The 19,833-nt window shown below is 40.1% G+C and overlaps 1 protein-coding gene across 2 annotated transcripts in view; it reads left to right on the forward strand.

The window, feature by feature from the left end:
* The first annotated feature begins 11,501 nt into the window (after positions 1–11,501).
* The window catches only part of LOC148031759 (uncharacterized), a 33,989-nt gene continuing 25,657 nt past the window's right edge, over positions 11,502–19,833 (forward strand). The window contains exon 1 of one of the 2 annotated variants that reach the window (XM_087685412.1): positions 11,502–11,927. In XM_087685412.1, the coding sequence (XP_087541538.1) occupies positions 11,682–11,927 (246 nt within the window). In that variant the 5' untranslated portion in view covers positions 11,502–11,681. The remainder of the gene's footprint in view (positions 11,928–19,833) is intronic. The other variant, XM_087685413.1, reaches the window with a different exon arrangement.

Below are 19,833 nucleotides of genomic sequence, written 5' to 3' on the forward strand. Positions count from 1 at the left end.
TCAAACAAAGTGAAAAACAATAGATATCGCACGTTACTGCAGTGTATAACAAACTATTTGATACCCTATCCTCTTGTAATAAGTCCATACAATAATTTTCGATTGAAAGTAGCCAAAACATGTGTAATGTAGTTTTGCTTATGTGTGCACAATGGAAGTGATATATCAGGATATAATATCAAATCATGCACATAAAAGTGAGAGATGCATGAATGTATATATACACATGGGATAACAATGTGATATTCTTTTCGTCCTCATATTAACAGCTAAAAGTGTTTAAGATAATTTACCTCATGCAAACCCTTGACCCTTGTAATAATAAGAGGGTTGTGAAAAATGGATGGATGACCCTTGCAAAATTAAGAGGGGGAAAGAGAGAGAGAGAGAGAAGTTGTTGATTTAGAGGGAGAGAGAGAGAGAGTGTGTGTGTGTGTGTGTAAGAGGGGGAGAAAGAGAGGAGTTGCTTATTTGGTCTAGTGCTCTCAGATCTGATATTCATTAGTTGCTTTATTTAGTTGCTATATTTGAGAGAGAGAGAGAAGGAAAGGAAAGAGGGATAGAGAGAGAGAGTGGGTGTATATGTATTTGTGAGCGACACAAGGAGAGAGAGAACAATCGAGAGAGAAGGTGAGTGTAAGAGAGGGAGAAGCGAGAAGTTGCTGAGAGAGAGAGAGAGAAAGAGAGAGAGAGAGAGAGAGAGAGAGAGAGAGAGATGGAGATGGGGAGGAGAGAAAATAGAGAGAGAATAATTGGTGGAAGATGGGGGATAGGGAGAGAGAGAGAGAGAGAGAGAGAGAGAGAGAGAGAGAGAGAGAGAGAAACCTTAATTAACACCTTAATTAACATGGGGGGAGAAACATGGGAGGGGACGGTAGTGGTGGAAGTGATGGAGGTGGTAATGACAACAACAGTGGAGGTGGTGGTGGTGGTGGCGGGAGTGGTGGTGGTGGTGGTGGAGATGGTGGTGGCAGTAGGGGCGGTAGTGATGCTTACAAGAGAATAGGAGAAATAAGTGGAATATGTGGAACAAGAAATGGAGGTTGCCCAGAAAAGCTCGCTTAAATGCTCACTCGAAAGCTCGCTTCTTACCCTTCCCTGGTTTGGGGTAGCCCTTATAGAAAATTGAAATTGGACGTGTCATATAACTTGCCATTGCTACTAGCCTACAATCCTCATTGCAAACTCACCTTTGTGTGGATTTGCCTAGCATTCACTAAAAATTACATTGTCTTTGATATGGCGCAATTTAGATAAGTCATTTTTTCATGCAAGATTTACACTATCCCTAATTTACTTTAATTATTTATTTTCATTTTCTACATTAAACTTCACCTATTCGTGTGAAGAGGTCTCTTAAACTAGAGCTTATACTTCATCCATTTCAAAAATGCAACAAACAAGAAAGCGTGAGCAAATAAGGAGAATCTCCCTCTAAATAGAACATGTAGCTTATGAAGGAGGTGATAAGAGTTCTTCAAACACATTGAGCGAGTGCAACAAAACAATAAGGGGTGGGAAGACTTCTCTCAAGAATCTTGATGATGAGGTTCAGGTCTTCCTAAATATATACACCTCTCTTGATGGGTTGGAGGATTAAGTTTGAAATATTCTTATTTCTAAGTAGGAAGATGAAAGCCATGTGCTAGAATAGTGGAGGGCTATGCTTCGAGCTATAGCAACTTAGTGTATCTAAATTATAAAGCAAGAGGGGCCCAATGTGAGAGCACTTCAAGAATTAAAAAGTGGGAGTGAACTTCCTATGTCCTTTAAAGATTTCTCTCGATCTATGATGCCCCTTTTAGAGGATATGGTGGTATTTTTTCATTTTGTAATAAATACTCTTAATCCCTCCCTACTTTATAGTAGCACAAGGGGAACTTATGTTGGAATAAGTTTTGTCATCAGGGAATGAACTTAAACCTAATGTTGACTTATGCCTCCAATAATAGTTCGAATAGGAGGAATATTTGGGATGAGTTGGATAGAATGGAATTTGATTTGAAGTGAGTCCTCCTTAGAGATTGAAATATGGTGGAAGTAGACTCTAATAGATGCCATGTGTCAGATAGCCTCATTGCGTAGGAAAGGCTTTGGTGGGGACATCTTAAGCAAGCATGAGTTTGTGTATCTAAAATAAATAAATGATGGCAATGACAAGGATAAGTTTTCTTGCAATAATGAGTACGAAGACTCAAGTTGGAGAGAGTAGCTCATTTGGAAATATTTGTCTTAATGGAGGGTGGTGGATTAACCCATTGTTTAATTTGGAGCTTTGGACATGACATTTTGATTCTAATAATTTCCCCTCCACTTTCTTCTTTTGATCTTACCTACTTAAGCGGCAATAGTGGGAAGGATGCTTGGTCTTTTAAATTTAGCATGTTTTCCTTATGGATGAGAAGTTCAAAAGTGAGGTAGTGCCTGCATGGTCTATTGAGATAGTTATGCATACCCCTATCAAACTTTGAAAAAAATGATAAGGTTGCTATGGAATTTTCTTGATGGTAAGAAGGTTGTTTCTAAGCCCATGAAAGGGGTTGAGGATTATCTTGAGAAGCACAAAAGGTAAGATGTACAAGGCACTCAATTTTGAGCTAGAGTACTCTAGTTGAAAGATGGGGATTGGCCAAGTCCCTTTTTCTCCAAGTTGTTGGGGCAGAAGAAGCTTTAAGAGTTGATTTCTAAGGTTATGACGATTTGGTTAGCTATTTACATATGATAAAAAGATTGGAAATGGATTTACTTGCTATTTGGTTGGCATTACTTGCTAACATAATGCTTAGTAAGATATTCATGTCAATATATTCCTTGAGCCTACATCTAAACTAGTTGATTGCTCTCTCTAAAGCACTATTTTTTATTGATTATTTATTGAACATGAATTAGAAAGAATTGGTGTTCTCCAATAAGAATAAAGTGTCAAGTGAAAATGGATTGCAAAAAGAGTTTTGATTGGCCAAGGTAATGGCTCTGAGGAAATCATCCATGCTAAGCAAATTGGTTTTATTCATGATTGAAAAAGTTTGAACATGAAGCCATTTCAAGTCTTGTATTGGAAATTGATCACGTTGTTACACTTCTTGAGAGGTTTTTCACAGTCAATCTTGACCTTGATAAGACCTATGATAGAATAAGATGGGACTTCATAATTTTATTTTTTGAAAGAATGGGTTATAGGTAGTCTCTCTACAAAAACACTTCTCCCTCCAGGTAAGCAAAATGGTAATGCAAATTTTGACTTTTTATTAGATTACTTCCTATCTTTATTTTATTTGGTTTTTGTGGAGGTGGTTATGCATACACCCATCGTAGAAGAGAGATGTTAGCATGGTAGGAACAATCGCGAGACCCATTTAAGGCATATCCCACAATTCCAAGTTTTGAATCCTTTTAGATTCAAACTTGAAAATTGGAAACACATGCACTACCCGTTCCACCACCATAAAGGCCAGTGAAATGGTAGCCTAAGTTTTCCTTTTCATTAGACTAGCTCCTATCTTTTCTTTTATTTGGTTTTGTGGAGGTGGTTATGCACACATCCATTGTAGAAGAGTGATTTTAATGTAGTAGGAGCAATCCCAATACACATTTAAGGCATATCTTGCAGTTCTAGGTTTTGAACCCCTATGGATTCAACATTGAAAATTGGAAACATGTGCATTAACCATTTAACCACTATACACAATTACACAGGAAATTTCAAATGCAAAGGCTACCATAATTTGTAAATTTTATGTGGTGAACTATCCATTGACATAAGATTTCTATGTCCTACCAAATTACATTATCGATGACCTCACCAAGGAAGCAAAACCAAGTTATTAGATCTCGAAAGGGAATACCTAGATGTATTGGCTTAGTTATATGAGGACTTGAAAGGAATACCCCTAGGATCATTACACCCATTATTACAATGGAAATGAATGCAAAACTAGTAAAGCAATGGTCATACCTAATGATCCCAACGTATAGGCATGGAGTAGAGGAGCTAGATAAGCTTCTCAAAAGTTGGCTTCATGTATGAAACAAAATACAGGGAGTACATGTCATGAATATATGTGACGATCAAGAAGAATGGCAAAATGGAGTGTGTGGTAATCATAAAAAAGCCAATGTTGCTCCTAAGAGGGACAACTACCCATCACTATACATAGAGCATATGCTTTAATGCGTGGGCAAGTAAGGAAATAGTTTCCTCTAGATTCTTAGGATACAAGAAGTGTAGATCCATTCAAATGATAGATCCAAGATTGCCTTTTCTACAAGATTGGGAATGTTTGCATACATTGTCATGCCATTCGGCTCAACCAATGCTCTATCAACCTTCCAAGGCCTGATGTGTAAAATGTTTGAGGACATGTTGAGGAAGTTTTCTCAAATTGTTCATTGATTACTTGTGCATCAACTCTAGTTTGGATGATCATTTAGACTAATTGAGCTGAGTTTTTTGTTAATGTAGCTAGTGTCATCTCTCTCTCAACCCCCTTTAGATGCTAGTTTTAGGTTAAACATGGCTTCATCCCAAGGCATGTGATTTCAAGGAATGAAATTGCCACATATTTTGCTAAATTCAAGGCTACTTTTAATATTTCACCACCAACAAATGCTAAGGGAGTTCAATTCCTTTTTAGCCATACTAGATATTATAGGTTCTAATTACTATGCTCATCTTTTGAGCTCTAGATCAATTGTAGGTTGGCCTTTTATTGGGTTTTTTTTTTTGTGATGCTCTACATACTTATTGACACATCCAAGGACACTATTGGAGCAATTCTCTACCAGCTTAGTGAACACAATTTCGACTTCCCAATGAGTTTTGCAACAAGTAGGTAGCTTATTAATAAAGAAATGAATCACTAAATGAAATAGAGGGAAGAATTGGGAAGTATGGATGTCGTGAGGAAGTATTAGCACTACCATTTGGACATGCCATTGAGCTTCTTGGTAGAATATCAAGCTTTGTTCTATATTGTTAATAAACCGTGCATGGACCAACCATTCAACCACCATATTTTCAGTTAAGAAGCTTTGTGAGAGGTAATAGGGATGTCCTCTTACCCCTATGCTCTTTGTATTTATTTCTCATCCTTAGACATTTAGAAAATGTACTACTAGAGGTTCTGTTAAAAGCTTTCTACTCCCTAACAATGTGATTTTCAAGGAGTGAATGATGCTAAAAGTACTAAGGAGGATCTTGAGAGCATTCCTATTTGGTCGACTTGTATTATCGACTTCATGAAGTTTTCGTCTTGAAAGGGAGTAAGAATTTCTCCAACTCCATTTTAGAGAAGAGGGTGATATTTTAGAAGGATTTGATCTTGCTAAAATTGGGCTTGGCATGGTTTCAAGCTCATTGGGGTGCCCTATAGGCATTGATCACATTGGAGAAGTTATTTAATGACTTTGTTTGGGACCAAGGATAGTATGCTAGTTGGCACTTCATTTCTTAGAGCTAGGTGTATTCTCCTAAGCCTCAAGGTGCATACCTTCTTGGAAGGAGTTTGTGGTTTTCTATAAAATGATCAAGAACCTTGACACTCATTGGCTCTAAAAGGTGTTGTCTAAAAAAATGGATTTATTTCTCACATTTAAGGGGACAAGGTGGGATGATTGTGATTAGTTCTATAGGCTTATTGTGAATCCTTGGACATTAGAATTAAGGTTTAGCTACTATTAATTCCATTGCCTTCTCTTGGCAACATGTTTTTCTGAATAACTACTAGAAGGGCAAAGGTGATTACTCACTCTTGATTTTGATGTGGTTTAAGAGTCTGGCTTATGAAAATGGGGTCTCACATGCAAGAGAAAAACCAATATCGTCTGATAGTTTTCATAGTAAAGGAGTTAAAAGTTAGGTTAATATTTTGGATTTTTTAAGCTTGGCCTTGTTTAAAATGTGAAAGATTAAGGAGGGATATTGTTCAAAGGATGTTGAGAAGATATGGCTCAAGCAAGTAATAAATATGAAAAAAGGAAGTAGTCTTTTTCTTTCCATCAAAAGAAATGCTAGGGCTTTCAAGTCTTGGTAATTAATGGCATTACTATCAATAGATGGAGAGAAAAACCCATTAAACCTTACAAGCTTTGCATCAAAGCCTATGGAGGTTTGGAAATAGGCAGAGAGGCACATCACACCTCAAATGTGAGGTGCCTCTTCCAACAGACTCGGAGGAGTTCTCTTTGTAGTCGACCGAAATTCATATCCATGCACATCACCATCAAGTCTCCCCATGGGAAACCTAGGACTTAGTTGAACATGGGAATCTTAGTTCTACTTCATAGGTGAAGCATGGACAAGTCACCCCTAACAACGATCTAACGCCCACCTAAGAAATACCACTTTGTAATCAATCAAAGGTAGGAGTGAGGTTAACACCGCACTTGGTTCAAAGAGAGTGAGAGATGGGGGAGAGTGTAACTCGATCCCCTATCCATAAGGTCAAATCTCAGCTCCGGCCCCCTAAAACGGTATAAAAAATAGTAACTAATCCTATCGATATTGGGAGGGTCACGATTTAATCAACTCTATCTAATGTTGGAAAGTTACCCGACTTATTGGGTCCACCCAGCCATAGGCATTTGCTCATCAGGATCAAAGCCTCTCACTTTCCTCAATTGGGTTTGCTTTAGTTTTCTAATTAGCAAAACATACTACCACGTTGTTTGGACATATAAAAAACAGCTTCCTTTGATTACTCCATTAAATTGGGTTCGTTAAACTCAATCTTTAGCACATAACAAATAATTTAGAAATCAAATACTTTATTTCATAATAACAAATAGAACCATCACTTCGTAGAGTGGTAGAAAACTATCTTTCTGCAAAAAGACATCGTCCAACCTAGGATAGGACCTTCCAATCCCTTGGGATTGAGCTATATGTGATCACACTCCGTTTGGTCAATAGGGAATTTAATGGCTCAAACCCCCTCTAAGCTTCCCTAAGCCTCAGGAGCCGTCCTACATAACAGGGGCACTTATCACTTGGCCCTTTGCCCTCTCAGCACAAGTGGTCGAGTGATAAAAAACCAAAAATAGCTACCTCCCTCGAGAACGTAGCACCCCCACCTGCATGTGAGTTTTTCCACACTTCGTGGAGTGTTAGGGAGCATTGGGTTGGGGACCCCAACATCTCAAACCACCACAATCCACAACTCATCCGACTAATACAACCCTGAAATCATAAGAGACATAATTCATCATTCACAAATCCAAAAGTAGTCATAACCATAAAACATTTTTAATATACTTGTCAACGTATGCGATGCATAGAATCTATCTCCTCCATCAATTCCCGTGTACCTTCCTAAAAAGCAATTAATAATATTAATATATATTTGTAAGTTTAAGTAAGTTTTAACTAATTGTAATCCTTTTCTTATGTACTAACCTAATTGGCTTCGTTTGGGTATCCATTGTGATTATGGAGTATGATCCCAACCTCGGTTTGTTGTGGAATAACCAGTCCTTCAAGTTGAATTGATTCAGGGTTAAATTCCGATTGTGCTTGAACATCGTGTTGAGTTCCCTCATGAGTAGTAACTACTTCCTCACGTTGGGGAGCTCTTCGAGCATGACCTCCCTTTGCATCTCGACGTCTCTTGGGAGCCATGGAAGAAGCTTGATGGATTTGAGCAGCACTTTCACATAGGTGTGGAGAGAGAGAGAGGCTCGATTGATTATAGCTGAACTTCGTCGCATCAACATCAGAGAGACTCTGCATGGGTTATTCCTTTAACATAATGCTCTACCCCTATTCATATAGTAATGGGGGGGGGGGGGGGGGGGGGAGAGAACGCTTGCTTTTTAGCATTTTTTTATTACATCATCAATGATGTCAAATAGGGGGCTCTGTTTTTGTAGCGTGAAAATAAAAATTTATGAATATATGGGCGAGTACTGTGTGTCGCGTAGTCACTCCAAGGTAGCGACCAAGGCATAGACCTTGGCATCTTGGCCTTGGCGTACTTGGCAATGGGGTACGAAGACTTTGGCATAGACCTTAGCATCTTGGCCTTCGCATACTTGGCAATGGGCTACGAAGGCTTTGTTGGAATCGTTGGCTACACGTGAGAAGCTCCCACTAGTTGTAGGAAAAGCTTCCCGGGAGGTCACCTATCCTGGTAGTGTCATCACCCAAGTGCACTTAATTACCAAGTGACTATCCACTAGGCTAGTTCTTTTTGTTGTTCTGTACTACAAACATAGTTTTAATAAAGCTTGTCTTGGGAGGGTTTCCCAAGCCTTCCTTCCATGAACTGGCATATAATACCTCATTAATAATAACACTTATCTTCATAGTTGGAGCTAGTTTTAAAAATGTGCAATTTTGTTTTCAACATAAATCAATATTTGGAATGTATACGCACATTGTTTATTAAAATAATCTAAGTAACAGGGACATTACATCAAAAGGTCAGAAAGCATGGAGGGAAACCCCTTCTTATACAATGACTGCCTTTGCATGGAGGGTTGCTTTAAGGAAACAACCAACAAGAAATAGAGTTCCCTAATGGGCACAAGTATTGGATGTTTGCCCAATTTTCCATTCACATAAAGAGGATTTATTCCATCTTTTGTAGAGTCTCTACTCTCATGCTTATGTGAAGCTTGAGGAACATAATTGCCTTTATAAGTTACCTTTTGCGATCATGGCTAAGGCTAGTATTCATTTTGTTGCTTTTTCTAATAGCCTACTTAAGATTCTACAATCATCCCATTTTTGCTAATAGTATTTCTCTCATCTCTCTCTGTTGTCTCTCTCTATCGTGAATTAAACAATAGACTGAAATAGACAAGAGGACAACAAAAACTAGGCTTGCCTCATGCATTAAGAGGGTTCTTGCTAATGCAAGCATTTGATGCATTAAAAGATCTTATGCCCAAAATAACCCTTTGTACAAACATAGTAAACAAGCTTTTCTTAGTCTACTTGCAAAGTTGACTAAGATATAAACCTTCACAAAAGTCAAATGACAAATTATATCCTTTAGCTATATGCCCATCAATAATAATAATCCCTTGCTAAAGTACCTTATAAAAATTGATAACTGGTGATGTCATAAAAATAGATTCATGAGCGCACATCCAAAATAAATAGTCTCAATGGTGTTACAAAAATATATCCTTCATATGTCTTTAGACATCAACCAAATCTAAAATCAAATAAAATTAGCGTGAGAATAAATAAATATGATTTATTTTTATTAGCATTAGAATATCAAATCATGAACAATGGTTGGTCATGAAAATAAATAGTTGAGGGATACTCCATGGGTTTTTGACTATGAAAAAGAGCGCCAACAAAAATTATTAACACATGCAAACACTAGTACTAGCTCATATATATATATCATGGAGTCACCCATACATAACAAGGAAATTTGCACTAAAATGGCACATGTCTCTACTTTTTGCCTAGGGGAGAATGTTCTAAGGTTGTCATCCCCCCAATAGCATGTGCCAATGCATAGGGAAGAACCAATTTAAGGCCCTTATCCCTCTAGCAATACAAACAATGCCACTTGGTATTGGATTTGTTTAGACAAAGCAAAGTGGAATGAATAAATTATATCACAAACCCATGTTGTGTTGGTAAAGTACAGTAGGAGCACAATTTGATCATTGTATAAGGGCCATTGAGTGATCTTCAATCTATCAAAAGCCTTTGGAATGGGCTTCATCATCCCCTTATTAATACATTCTTCACTAGTCATGTTTGTTGCTATGATCCTCAACTCTAGCAAGAGTTCATGGGCTACTCTAGAGAGATCCTTATGAAGGGACTTATTTTGGAGCTATAAAGGAGGGTAACAAATACATGTGATTTCCTGAGCTATGTATGAATAATAGTTTTGTCAATAGCCACTTTTATGGCCACAATCTTCAATTTCAACAAGACCCTCTAGGCTAGCTTATAGAGATCCTCTAGGGACTTCGTTTGTGAAGCTACAAGGAAGGATGATAACAATATAACATTGTCTAGGAGTTTATCACAACAAAGAAGAGACAAGGCAGCCTTGGAGTGCTTGATCTCAATGACAAAGTAAATTTGCTCTCCCTATCTCTTCTTAAAAGATTAGAAGCTAACCAACCATGGCTCAACATTTTGAGATACTAACTATAACATGCAACCCTCCCTATAGTGAAATGGCCTTGTGTACATAGGAAGACATCCTCTATTCAAGAGGTTTGCATTTTAAGACATTGGAATCAAATATGCCAAAGATGCTTGTGAAGACTTAGAAGGGGCTATAGGCACAATCTTGTAGGTCATTGCCCATGATTCAAAGAGGGTATCCCTCACTATTACACAACGTGTGGCTTTCTTTGGACACTTACAAGGATGGTATGAGCCCAACAAGATGTGGACCATAGGTGGCAAAGTCCATCCACTGTAAAGGCTTTGTGAAGTGAGAAGATATTTGGGATGCACAAGTCTAGGATTGGTGGGTCTTCGTGGAATGTGGTTCATGACTAGAAGAAGGAAGACTAGCCCACTTCACAAAAGAGGTCTCATGTTAATCCTCTTAAATTTATAGTTAGCTCTTCATGAAGGACAACTAAAGATGCATAACAAATAGAGACTTATTTAACCCTAACAACACTCTCATTCAATGTACCTAGATTAAGTGGAAAAGGTTCTTCCCAAATGCTTAATGTAGGACTTGGAAGCATAGAGTTAGGTGACTCTAAAACAATACGTCCTTTACAAGATTGAATTTAGTCCTATCGAAAGTGGTGCTTAGGAAATTTCATACTAAGGATAGATTATGCTAGATCATGAGCATCTCCCCACTATGCCTTGTGCAAACACAAGGATAAGAATCTACTACATTTGTCTTTGGATTGTGTGGAAACAAAGGTGATATGAAAGGCTATTGGTAAATGGATGAAATCAAAAGTGCTTCAAGAGAATATTTGTATGGAAATTACTTATAAAAAAAAAAGAGATTTGGTACCATGCCTTAATTAAGAAACCTTAAAGATTTGGAATGTCTTAAAAGTAGTTGCCATTACAATCACGGGGAATTGCAAGAAGATTATTCTTTGTTAGAGCCCTCTTAAACCCATCGAGGGTTTTACAAGACTAGTCGAAAGGAGTTGTGCTAACCATTTTGAGTGGTTTAAAGAAGTATGGTCAAGTCCATAGAGTTGTCCATAGCAATTTGTATAAGCATACTTTTGTTGATGTGAATACTTTACTTTTAACATATTGTGCATTGTTAAACAAATATATTTTATAGTTGATCCCAAAGGGGGTGAAACTTTAAGCAATAATTTAAGCTTAAGAGTTGTCTAAGAATAATAATTACCATATCTTACAAGAATCTTGTTTCCAAAATTTTAACTTTTAAGAGATCTAAGAGCCTTCAAATCCTTTAACCCATTATTAATAATTAATATGTAGTACAAAAATAGTTTCCAAAAATTGGACTTAAAAGTTAAAAGCTAAACTACACACATGTATGAGGCATGTGGTACCAATCACATTAATAATGGTAATAATGGCTATGCCGCAAAGCAGACCGTAAGAGCAACAACGCAGGCAAAAAAGATTTCTAAACGCTGGCGTTCGATTAGGAACGGTGCTCGTGTATTGCCTGTGCTTGTGAAACTAGTCTCTCTCTAAGGTTCTCTCTCTCTCTCTCTCTCTCTGTCTCTCTCGCTCGCTCGCCATGCGGATGAAGCGCTCCCTCGACGACGATGACGACGAGGCTAATGCAGACCTGAGCCTGGCCATTTTGGCTAAGGCCCAAGCCAAAAAGGATCGCAGCAGCAAATCCATAATCGACCACGACGGCGCTGATACAGGCGGCACGGTTTTCCAGGAGGAGCCAACAACAACTTCCAGAGGAGCTCAGGAGGGGAAGATGATGAAGAAGAAGAAGAAGAAAAAGAAGAAGGAAAACGAAGAGATCAAGGTAACTTTTCCTTCTCTGTCGTTGTAACATCTAGAAGCTCACAGCGCTCTGATGTAGGTCTGTGGATACGTTAGAATCAAAATTTGTGCGGTATCACTAAACATAGCGTTTACTGTTACTGAGAGCTGTGGAAACTTCAAGTGAACGCTATTGCCTTAAAAGTGGCCACTCAATTGCGAATACCTTTCTCTTACACAGTGGTTCCTCGGGTATTCACTGTTCAGTATAATGAACGATGCATCTCAGGACAATTTCTTGTAGGAGATGAATGCCATTTTGTGTGAGAAACGTTGTGTGGATATAAGTGCTTTTTTAACCCACCTAAAGTATATAAATGTCTTAAACATAGTTTGTTGGACAAGGAATGCGAATGCAGAAATCTGCAGTAGGTGAATTCTGATGCTTGGCCATAAAGTGGCATGTTTGGTAATGCATCTACATCTCTAGGCGCTTATGGGGCTTAAGGAATGAGTGCTGGTCATGCAAATGCTTCTTTTGGTGTTGGTCATGATGCAAATACAGCAAATGCACCCTTCTTGCAGTAGCCAATGTATGACAACTTAACTCCCAAAGGGGCAGTAAAAGACTACGATGAGGGTCGAAATGAGATGGGGTTTGAGTTCTTCAGTGGTGCACAAGATAGGCTGAAAACTTTAACATTTAACATATTCGAGAGGAAACTTCACGGAATACTCAAAGATTTGGAAGATAGCCACTTTCTTGAAGGGAAACGCATTGTAGTAATGGTCCACGCTCTTAATGTAAGGTAAACCACTATCAATATGGGTATAGTTTAAGCAAATGTCTACATTGAATAGGTTGACAAGTATATTTGAGGTGGACATTATGACAGCTTGAAACAAGCTTGATACAATGCAATATGAGAACTTAGAACAATATAATGAGAAGTTTTGGGTTGACTCGTTGCTATTGACTTCTTATTGTCCAATTTCTCTTCATGAGCAAGTGAAAAAATATGTATGTGGATTGACAAAGGAATAATGGATTTTTGTATAAATCCACATTGTCTAGTATATCTCAGCTCATAGAAACTACTGGTGATGCATTGTTGCATGGGAAAGATTCAAGCTTCCAAGACAATGGAGAGAAATTGAATAAGAAGTTGTCAAAGGTTGAGACGACAAGGAAAGCGCTGGAAATTAGTTGCTTAACATAGACAACTAAGGGTTGTAGATTATGCTTTGCTTTTGAATAGAAGGGTCTTATGGTTAAGGATTGTTCTAATAGGTAGTAAGTAAAAAAATCAAATAATCAGGGAGATCCTAAGGAAAAGAAGCTCGAAACATCAATCGGATTCGTGCTAAATGTTGTTAGTGATTATTTTAATGATGATGCTATAGAGTTATATAGAGCATGGGGCAAATTTAAAGATCAACATGCATTAATTTTCTTTAATAATGGGACATGAGCTAACTTTATCTCTATGGATATGGTAGCTTGTCTAGGCATCAAAGAGGATAAGATGGAACTCATGGGAGAAGTTGGTATGATCCCTATCTTGCCACAAACGTGACAAGTGTTAGCAGATATATCAATTTATGGTTGAGTTTGTGCATGCTAGAGAGGGCTAGGCACATTCTACATATTTTAGGTATTTTTATTTGTCACTTTGATGGTATTTATGGCATTTATTATTGGGCAACCAACATTAAATGCTGGCCGACTTGACATTGTTTATGACATTATTTTCACCTATTTATTCGGGCTCCTCCTCCACAATCATTATTATCATGCATCATCTGTCATTCATTATTTGACAGTTCTTGTGGAGGTAGAGGAGCAGATGCCAGTGCCTTCACAACTGGTGACTTGCATTGGTTCTGTACTGTCTCATATCTTGGCATATGGATTCCTTTTCCTGAGTATCTCTTTGCTTTTGAGTTCTTTGTGCAATGTTATTTTCTTTTGTAGTGTTTCTCTTTCTCTTTCCTTTGTCTCGTGTTCAATAGTCTATTACAACAGTTTTCCTTGCTTCCATCACCATATCCACTTCTGACAACAAATAGACTTCTTAGCTCTATTTTGCTTGGTCTTTTTGTCGTCGTCGTCGTCGTTGTTGTTGTTGTTGTTGTTGTTGTTGTTTTTTCCTTTTTGTTGAGAAGACTGTCTTGTTAACACCTTTGCCTTGGGAGTGCTTTGACCTTTGAGTTGTTCCTCTTGGTCCATGACTATCGGAACCAACTCTTCCTACTTAAGGTATTTGTCATTCTTGAAGCAATCAAGGTGGAATAGAATGTACTAAATTGGGGTAGTAATTGAGAAAGAAGAGTTATCGCCATGTCCTCTGAGGTAATCATCTTCCTTGCATTTTGGACATGTATTTGCAGTTGCCAAAGCTTATTGACATGCTTTTGCATGGAAGCAGACTTGGACAGTTCAATGCCCACATCTGTACCTCTAGAGACAACCGTTTCATAATAGTCATCCGATTGTACAAGTGGTCTAATTTTAGCTATATTGTTTGATTAACAATCAAATGCTCAATGTGAGCTATAATGACTGGAGTGCAAGAGAGAAAGAGGGAGGAGCGGATGCAGGCATTCAATTTATCCCAACATGCATGTACCTTGACCAACTCGACTTTTTCATTAGTAGAAAGCTTGGACACTCGATCACAAGCTCTACCAAATCATAAGACTCTAGGATTACAAGCATCATTACCTGCCAGATGCGGTGATTTATCCTATTGAGCTTCTGATTTGAAGGAAGAGCCAGTAACAGAGGGACCTTACTATCCATAACAGCATGAAACTCCATGTCAATCTTAGAAGACATTGCCACTTGAATAACATGCACAAAAACAAGGGCAGCCCCCTCTAACTTAAAAAATGCACCTTGCTAGGCCTTTCTCTGCTCGTATAGAATGTGTTTCAATTGTCAGAGTCAATGAAAACTCAAAATCTGCTCCAATAGGCTGAAAATGCAGCCTTTTCTCCTTCAGGAACAACAAAAACTTGCAAAAAAACTGCATCTCTCCTTTCCAATGCTTCATCTATTTGCCTCAACCTTTGAATGTTGAAAACATAAACTTTTGTCAATTGGAAATCTCCCATTTAGGTCTGCCCATGATCAATCAACCCTTCAATGTTGTTGTGATACCATGCTAGAGTGTAGCAAATGGAAAAGTGTATGATTGGATTGAAAGACATGAAGTAGATGAATGGTGAAATGAAGATGGCAGATCTGTACACGGGCTATCGAATGTATCTCTGCGAGCCAATCTCTCTCTCTCTCTCTCTCCACCTTAAAAACAAGTGAAATCGAATGTATCTTTGTGAGCCAATCTCTCTCTCTCTCTCTCTCTCTCTCCACACCTAAAAAACAAGTGAAATCGAATGTCTCTCTGCGAGCCTCTCTCTCTCTCTCTCTCTCTCCACCTAAAAAACAAGTGAATGATGATTGGTACAAGTTGCCTATAAATAGGTAAAAACTGGTCGATTGCTGCCCTAAAAGCAATTGCTGAACAAATAAATGTGGCTGCCACATGGTATCTTGCACAGTCTGTCTAGCTTGCTTGACTACTCAGAAATGCTGTAAATGACATGTGGACTGTATAGAATTGTCTAATTTGAAAACAAGAATTGCATAATTGTGCTCGAGAGTACTAACTATACAACAATAAATTGCCAATGCCTGTCCAGGGGATGAATAAATCTCTAACAAAAAAACATCTATACATATAAACAAAACTCTTATCTATAAAGGATATGGAATTTGCAATAGTCGATGTTTTTCTATTTGTTACACTTATGGTGTTTTGCCTACGTTCTTGTGTGAATGCTCCCTTATCTCACGAGCACTTTTTACCTTCTATTTGGAGAAGGGTTTTTTTACCCATGTGAATGTTAGACAGTCATTTCTTGGACAGTCGGTGGACAACAGAGTACGACAGAGTGCCATGTTAGTAGTACGGATGTCAGCAGCCATGTTAGCAATCTGTGCAGGTGCCACGTGGCAGCCTGCATTCGGACAAGGACAGGCTGCAGTCGAACAGTTTTTTAATTATTTTTTCTGCAATCCGCTGCATTTAATGCAGCCAACCTGGTGGTGGGGATTCTTTTCTTTTTGGCTATTTATAGCCAGTTGGTAGCACACTCTAGTCATTATTCATTTCAGATTCTGATCTTGAGATCTGTTGGTTGAGACAGATTGTGCTCAGGCTGACGGAGATCAAGGTCATCAAGTCGGAGACATACGTAGATATTTCCTCTGCCCTCTTGTGTATTTCTGCACTCTTATACAATATACTACACCACAGATTTTCTGCGTTTACACTCTTTTTCTCTCTCTCATCTCTGTGTTCACTCTCTCTTAGTCTTTGTCCTATGCTTCCACATCGCTGCACTCTGACATGGTATCAGAGCGGTGAAGATGGACTGACTAAGGGCTGAACCTATCTGAAGAGGAGTTTCATTGCGACGCAAGGCTGCGTTTCCAGGATTCGAAGGCGAGCGGGAGGGCTGTGTATCGGATCAAGGCTGAAGCGAGCACGGGCGTGCGGGAAAGGAGTCTAATCGGTGAATTTGCTGCAGGTTATTGCTGTACGAAGGGGAGGAAGGTTGCGTTTGAGGCCTTCCATTGCAGATTTTACCTTTTCATCGCCTTTGGTGGGTGAAGAAGCTTTGGGCAGCGGAGGAACCAGCCCTAGAAGGCTGCATTTTTACAATCAGAGAGGGCTGATTTTGCGTTTGTGTAGGTATTTTAGGTTAATATGTCTACAGGGACTGATTTGGAGTTCCAGGCGATCATGGACAGAAAGGTGCTTCTCCTACCAGCTCTTCCATCATATCAAAAGCTTGATGGTGACAATTACCGCATTTGGCGGGTGATGATGTTGTCCATTTTGGAGTCTTATGATTTGGCGGAACTGGTGATGGAGGAGATTAACAGGCCCTTGGTGAGGGATGTGATAGCTCACATCGAGCACTTGACGTTGGCTCAAGAGATATGGCTGGAGCTCGATCAGATGTACAACCGGATGACCCTGATGAAGAGGGTTTCTTTGGAGGTGCAGATGCGGACCTTGTCCGTGAATAAGTCTTCTTTGCTTCGGGAACACATCAACAAGCTTCGGTAGCTTCAGATGCAGGTTCAAAATGCGGGGAAGCCTATTTTCTCCGAAGACATAGCGATTACTTTACTATCCCAGTTGCCGCCACGATTTGGTACTTTTGATTCCGTTTTTATTGCATCAGGGCGGGAGTCGACCCTTCGGTGGGAAGAGTTGGTTCCTATGGTCTTGGACCAGGAGGAACAATTGAAGAGACAGAATGCTTCCAAATCGGAGGCTTTGGTTGGTCAAGCCTCTCAGAAGAAGGGGAAGGACCAAAAGAAGGAGGACAACAAATCCCAGAAGGACAAGGAGAAGGAATCAACTTGCCATATTTGTGGAAAGATCGGTCATTGGAAGAAGGATTGTCTCGACATAGACAAGGACACCAAGAAGAAGGACACGAAGGATTCTGGAGCGGTAGTTGCATCCTCATTAGTTGCTTTTCTCCACTTAGCAATCATTGAGGACTCTACACTGAAGACTTCTGATGCTACGATGACAGCTCCACAGGCTCGTGAGTGGATCGTGGACAGTGGTGCTTCCCGACACATGACTCCTTCTCCCGTTGGTGTTGCCCATTTGCAACCTTCGCATGGGCAGATTCTCATTGGAGACAGCTTTTTTGTGTCTATTGTTGCGCGGGGTGAGGTGCAGCTTATTCCAGATGGACGTGGTGGTACCCACACTTATGAGGTGTTGCATGTGCGATGTTTGGGATATCATTTACTTTCGGTCCATAAGATTTGTGCTCTTGGCCTCTTGGTGGAGTTTGACAGTGATACTGTTTAAGTCCTTGATCGTGGATCGAGGAAGGTTCTCTCTGCAGGGTATGAGGAGAATGTCGTCTACAAATTGAAGTCTTCTTCAGCTCTTACTTCTCTTCTTCTTACTTCTTAGACACAGTCCGAGCTAGGGCATGTTCGGTTTGGCCACCTGAACTATGAGTACCTTCGGAAGGCGTCACGAGGGTCGCTTGTCCGAGGATTGCTGGACATAGTGGTGAGCCATTAGCCATGTGTCTCCTGCATTCGTAGGAAATTGCATCGCGATGCCATTCCCAACAAAGCTTCTAGGCGGTCTACTTCACCCATGGAGCTTGTCTCTACGGATCTTTGTGGCTCGATGAGGACCTAGTCCTTGAAAGGGAGCTTGTACTTCATGTTGATCATAGATGACTATTGCAGGATGACTTGGGTCTATTTCTTGGCTTTGAAGTCGAAGGCTTTTTCTCACTTCAAGGATTGACTTCTTTTCAAAGAGAACCGCCTGGCCGGTGACTGAAGAACTTGCGTTCAGACAAGGGAGATGAATTTATGTCTAATGAGTTTTTCTTGTTTTTGTGCAGATAGGGGCATTCACCAGGAGTTTGCTAATACCAACACTCCCCAAGAGAATGGCATTTTGGAGTGCAAGAACCGAAGTGCGATGGAGATGGTGCGCACCATGATGGAGCACCGACAGACACATTAGTTTCTATGGGCCGAGGCAGTGGCTACCGCAGTTCACATCCTCAATTGATCTCCCACTTCGGTTGTTGACAGAATGACACCTTTTGAGACTTACTTCAAGACCAAGCCTGATGTCTCTTATTTTAGGATCTTTGGGTGTGACGCTTATGTGCACATTCCGAAGACGTAGCGTGATAAGTTCGAGGCAGCTTCTCGACGATAGGTTTTCGTTTGTTTGATCTCGTCGAGCGGGATGTCTACATGAGCCGAGATGTGCGGTTTGTGGAAGTTCCGGCTTCAGAGGGGGGTGAGGAGCACCCCGTCCTTGGAGATCCAGGGGAGAGTTGGGTTCTCGAGACAGTTCCTCTGGAGCCAGAGCCTCTTGATGGAGATTCTTCTTCTGATTCAGAGTCTTCTCTTCCATCGGCTACTCCCGAGGAGCTTTCGTTGGATGTTCCTGAGTCTTCAGCAGATGGAGAGCAATGGGGAGAGGTTCGTTCTCCTCCTCGTTGGGCCCGTGACACACTTCGAGATTCAGGGATCAAGGGGGTCCCTGAGGAGTGGGAACCGTAGGATGGACTGCAGAGGTTATGGTGGAACCAGGCACATTCTTCGGAGCTTGTTTGCTCCAACTATTGTTTGCTGACCTGTGCTATACAGGATCATGAGCCCACTTCAGTGAAGGAGGCTTTGTAGTCTGATCATTGGCGGAAGGCCATGGAAGCCGAGTTGGAGTCGATTGAGAGGAATGGCACTTAGTCTCTTGTGCCTCGTCCCTCTCACAAGAAGGTGATTGGTGTCAAGTGGGTCTTCAAGACCAAGTATCTTAGCGATGGTTCTTTGGATAAGCACAAGGCTCGCCTTGTTTCTCAAGGTTTTGCTCAGCGCCCAGGCATTGATTTCCATGATACTTTTGCCTCCACTGCTCGTATGGTGACTATTCGAGCTGTTCTTGCCTTGGTTGGCCATAGGAGATGGCTTGTCTATCAGTTGGATGTGAAGTCAGCCTTTCTAAATGGTGACTTGCAGGAGGAGATCTATGTTGAGCAGCCTCCTGGCTTTGGATCCTCGGATGGGAAAGTTTACAGGTTGAAGAAGGCCTTGTATGGCCTCAAATAGGCTCCGCGTGCATGGAACGAGAAGATTGACTCGTTTCTTCAGTCGAAGTTGGAATATCGGCGCACTAAGGCCGATCCGCAGCTTTATGTGCACACTTCCGAGGTTGGCCGTGTGTTGTTTGTGTTATATGTTGATGATTTGATTCTGATAGGGGATCATGCACAGAAGGTCCGAGAGACCAAGATAGCTTTACATCGGGCATTCGAGATGATGGATTTGGGGCTTCTTCATTTCTTCTTTGGTCACGAGATTTATCAGTCTCAGA

The sequence above is a fragment of the Lygodium microphyllum genome, chromosome 9, assembly GCF_053477565.2.
Source record: "Lygodium microphyllum isolate KBCC chromosome 9, Lygodium_microphyllum_v1.1.10, whole genome shotgun sequence".
Taxonomy (NCBI): Eukaryota; Viridiplantae; Streptophyta; class Polypodiopsida; order Schizaeales; family Lygodiaceae; genus Lygodium; species Lygodium microphyllum.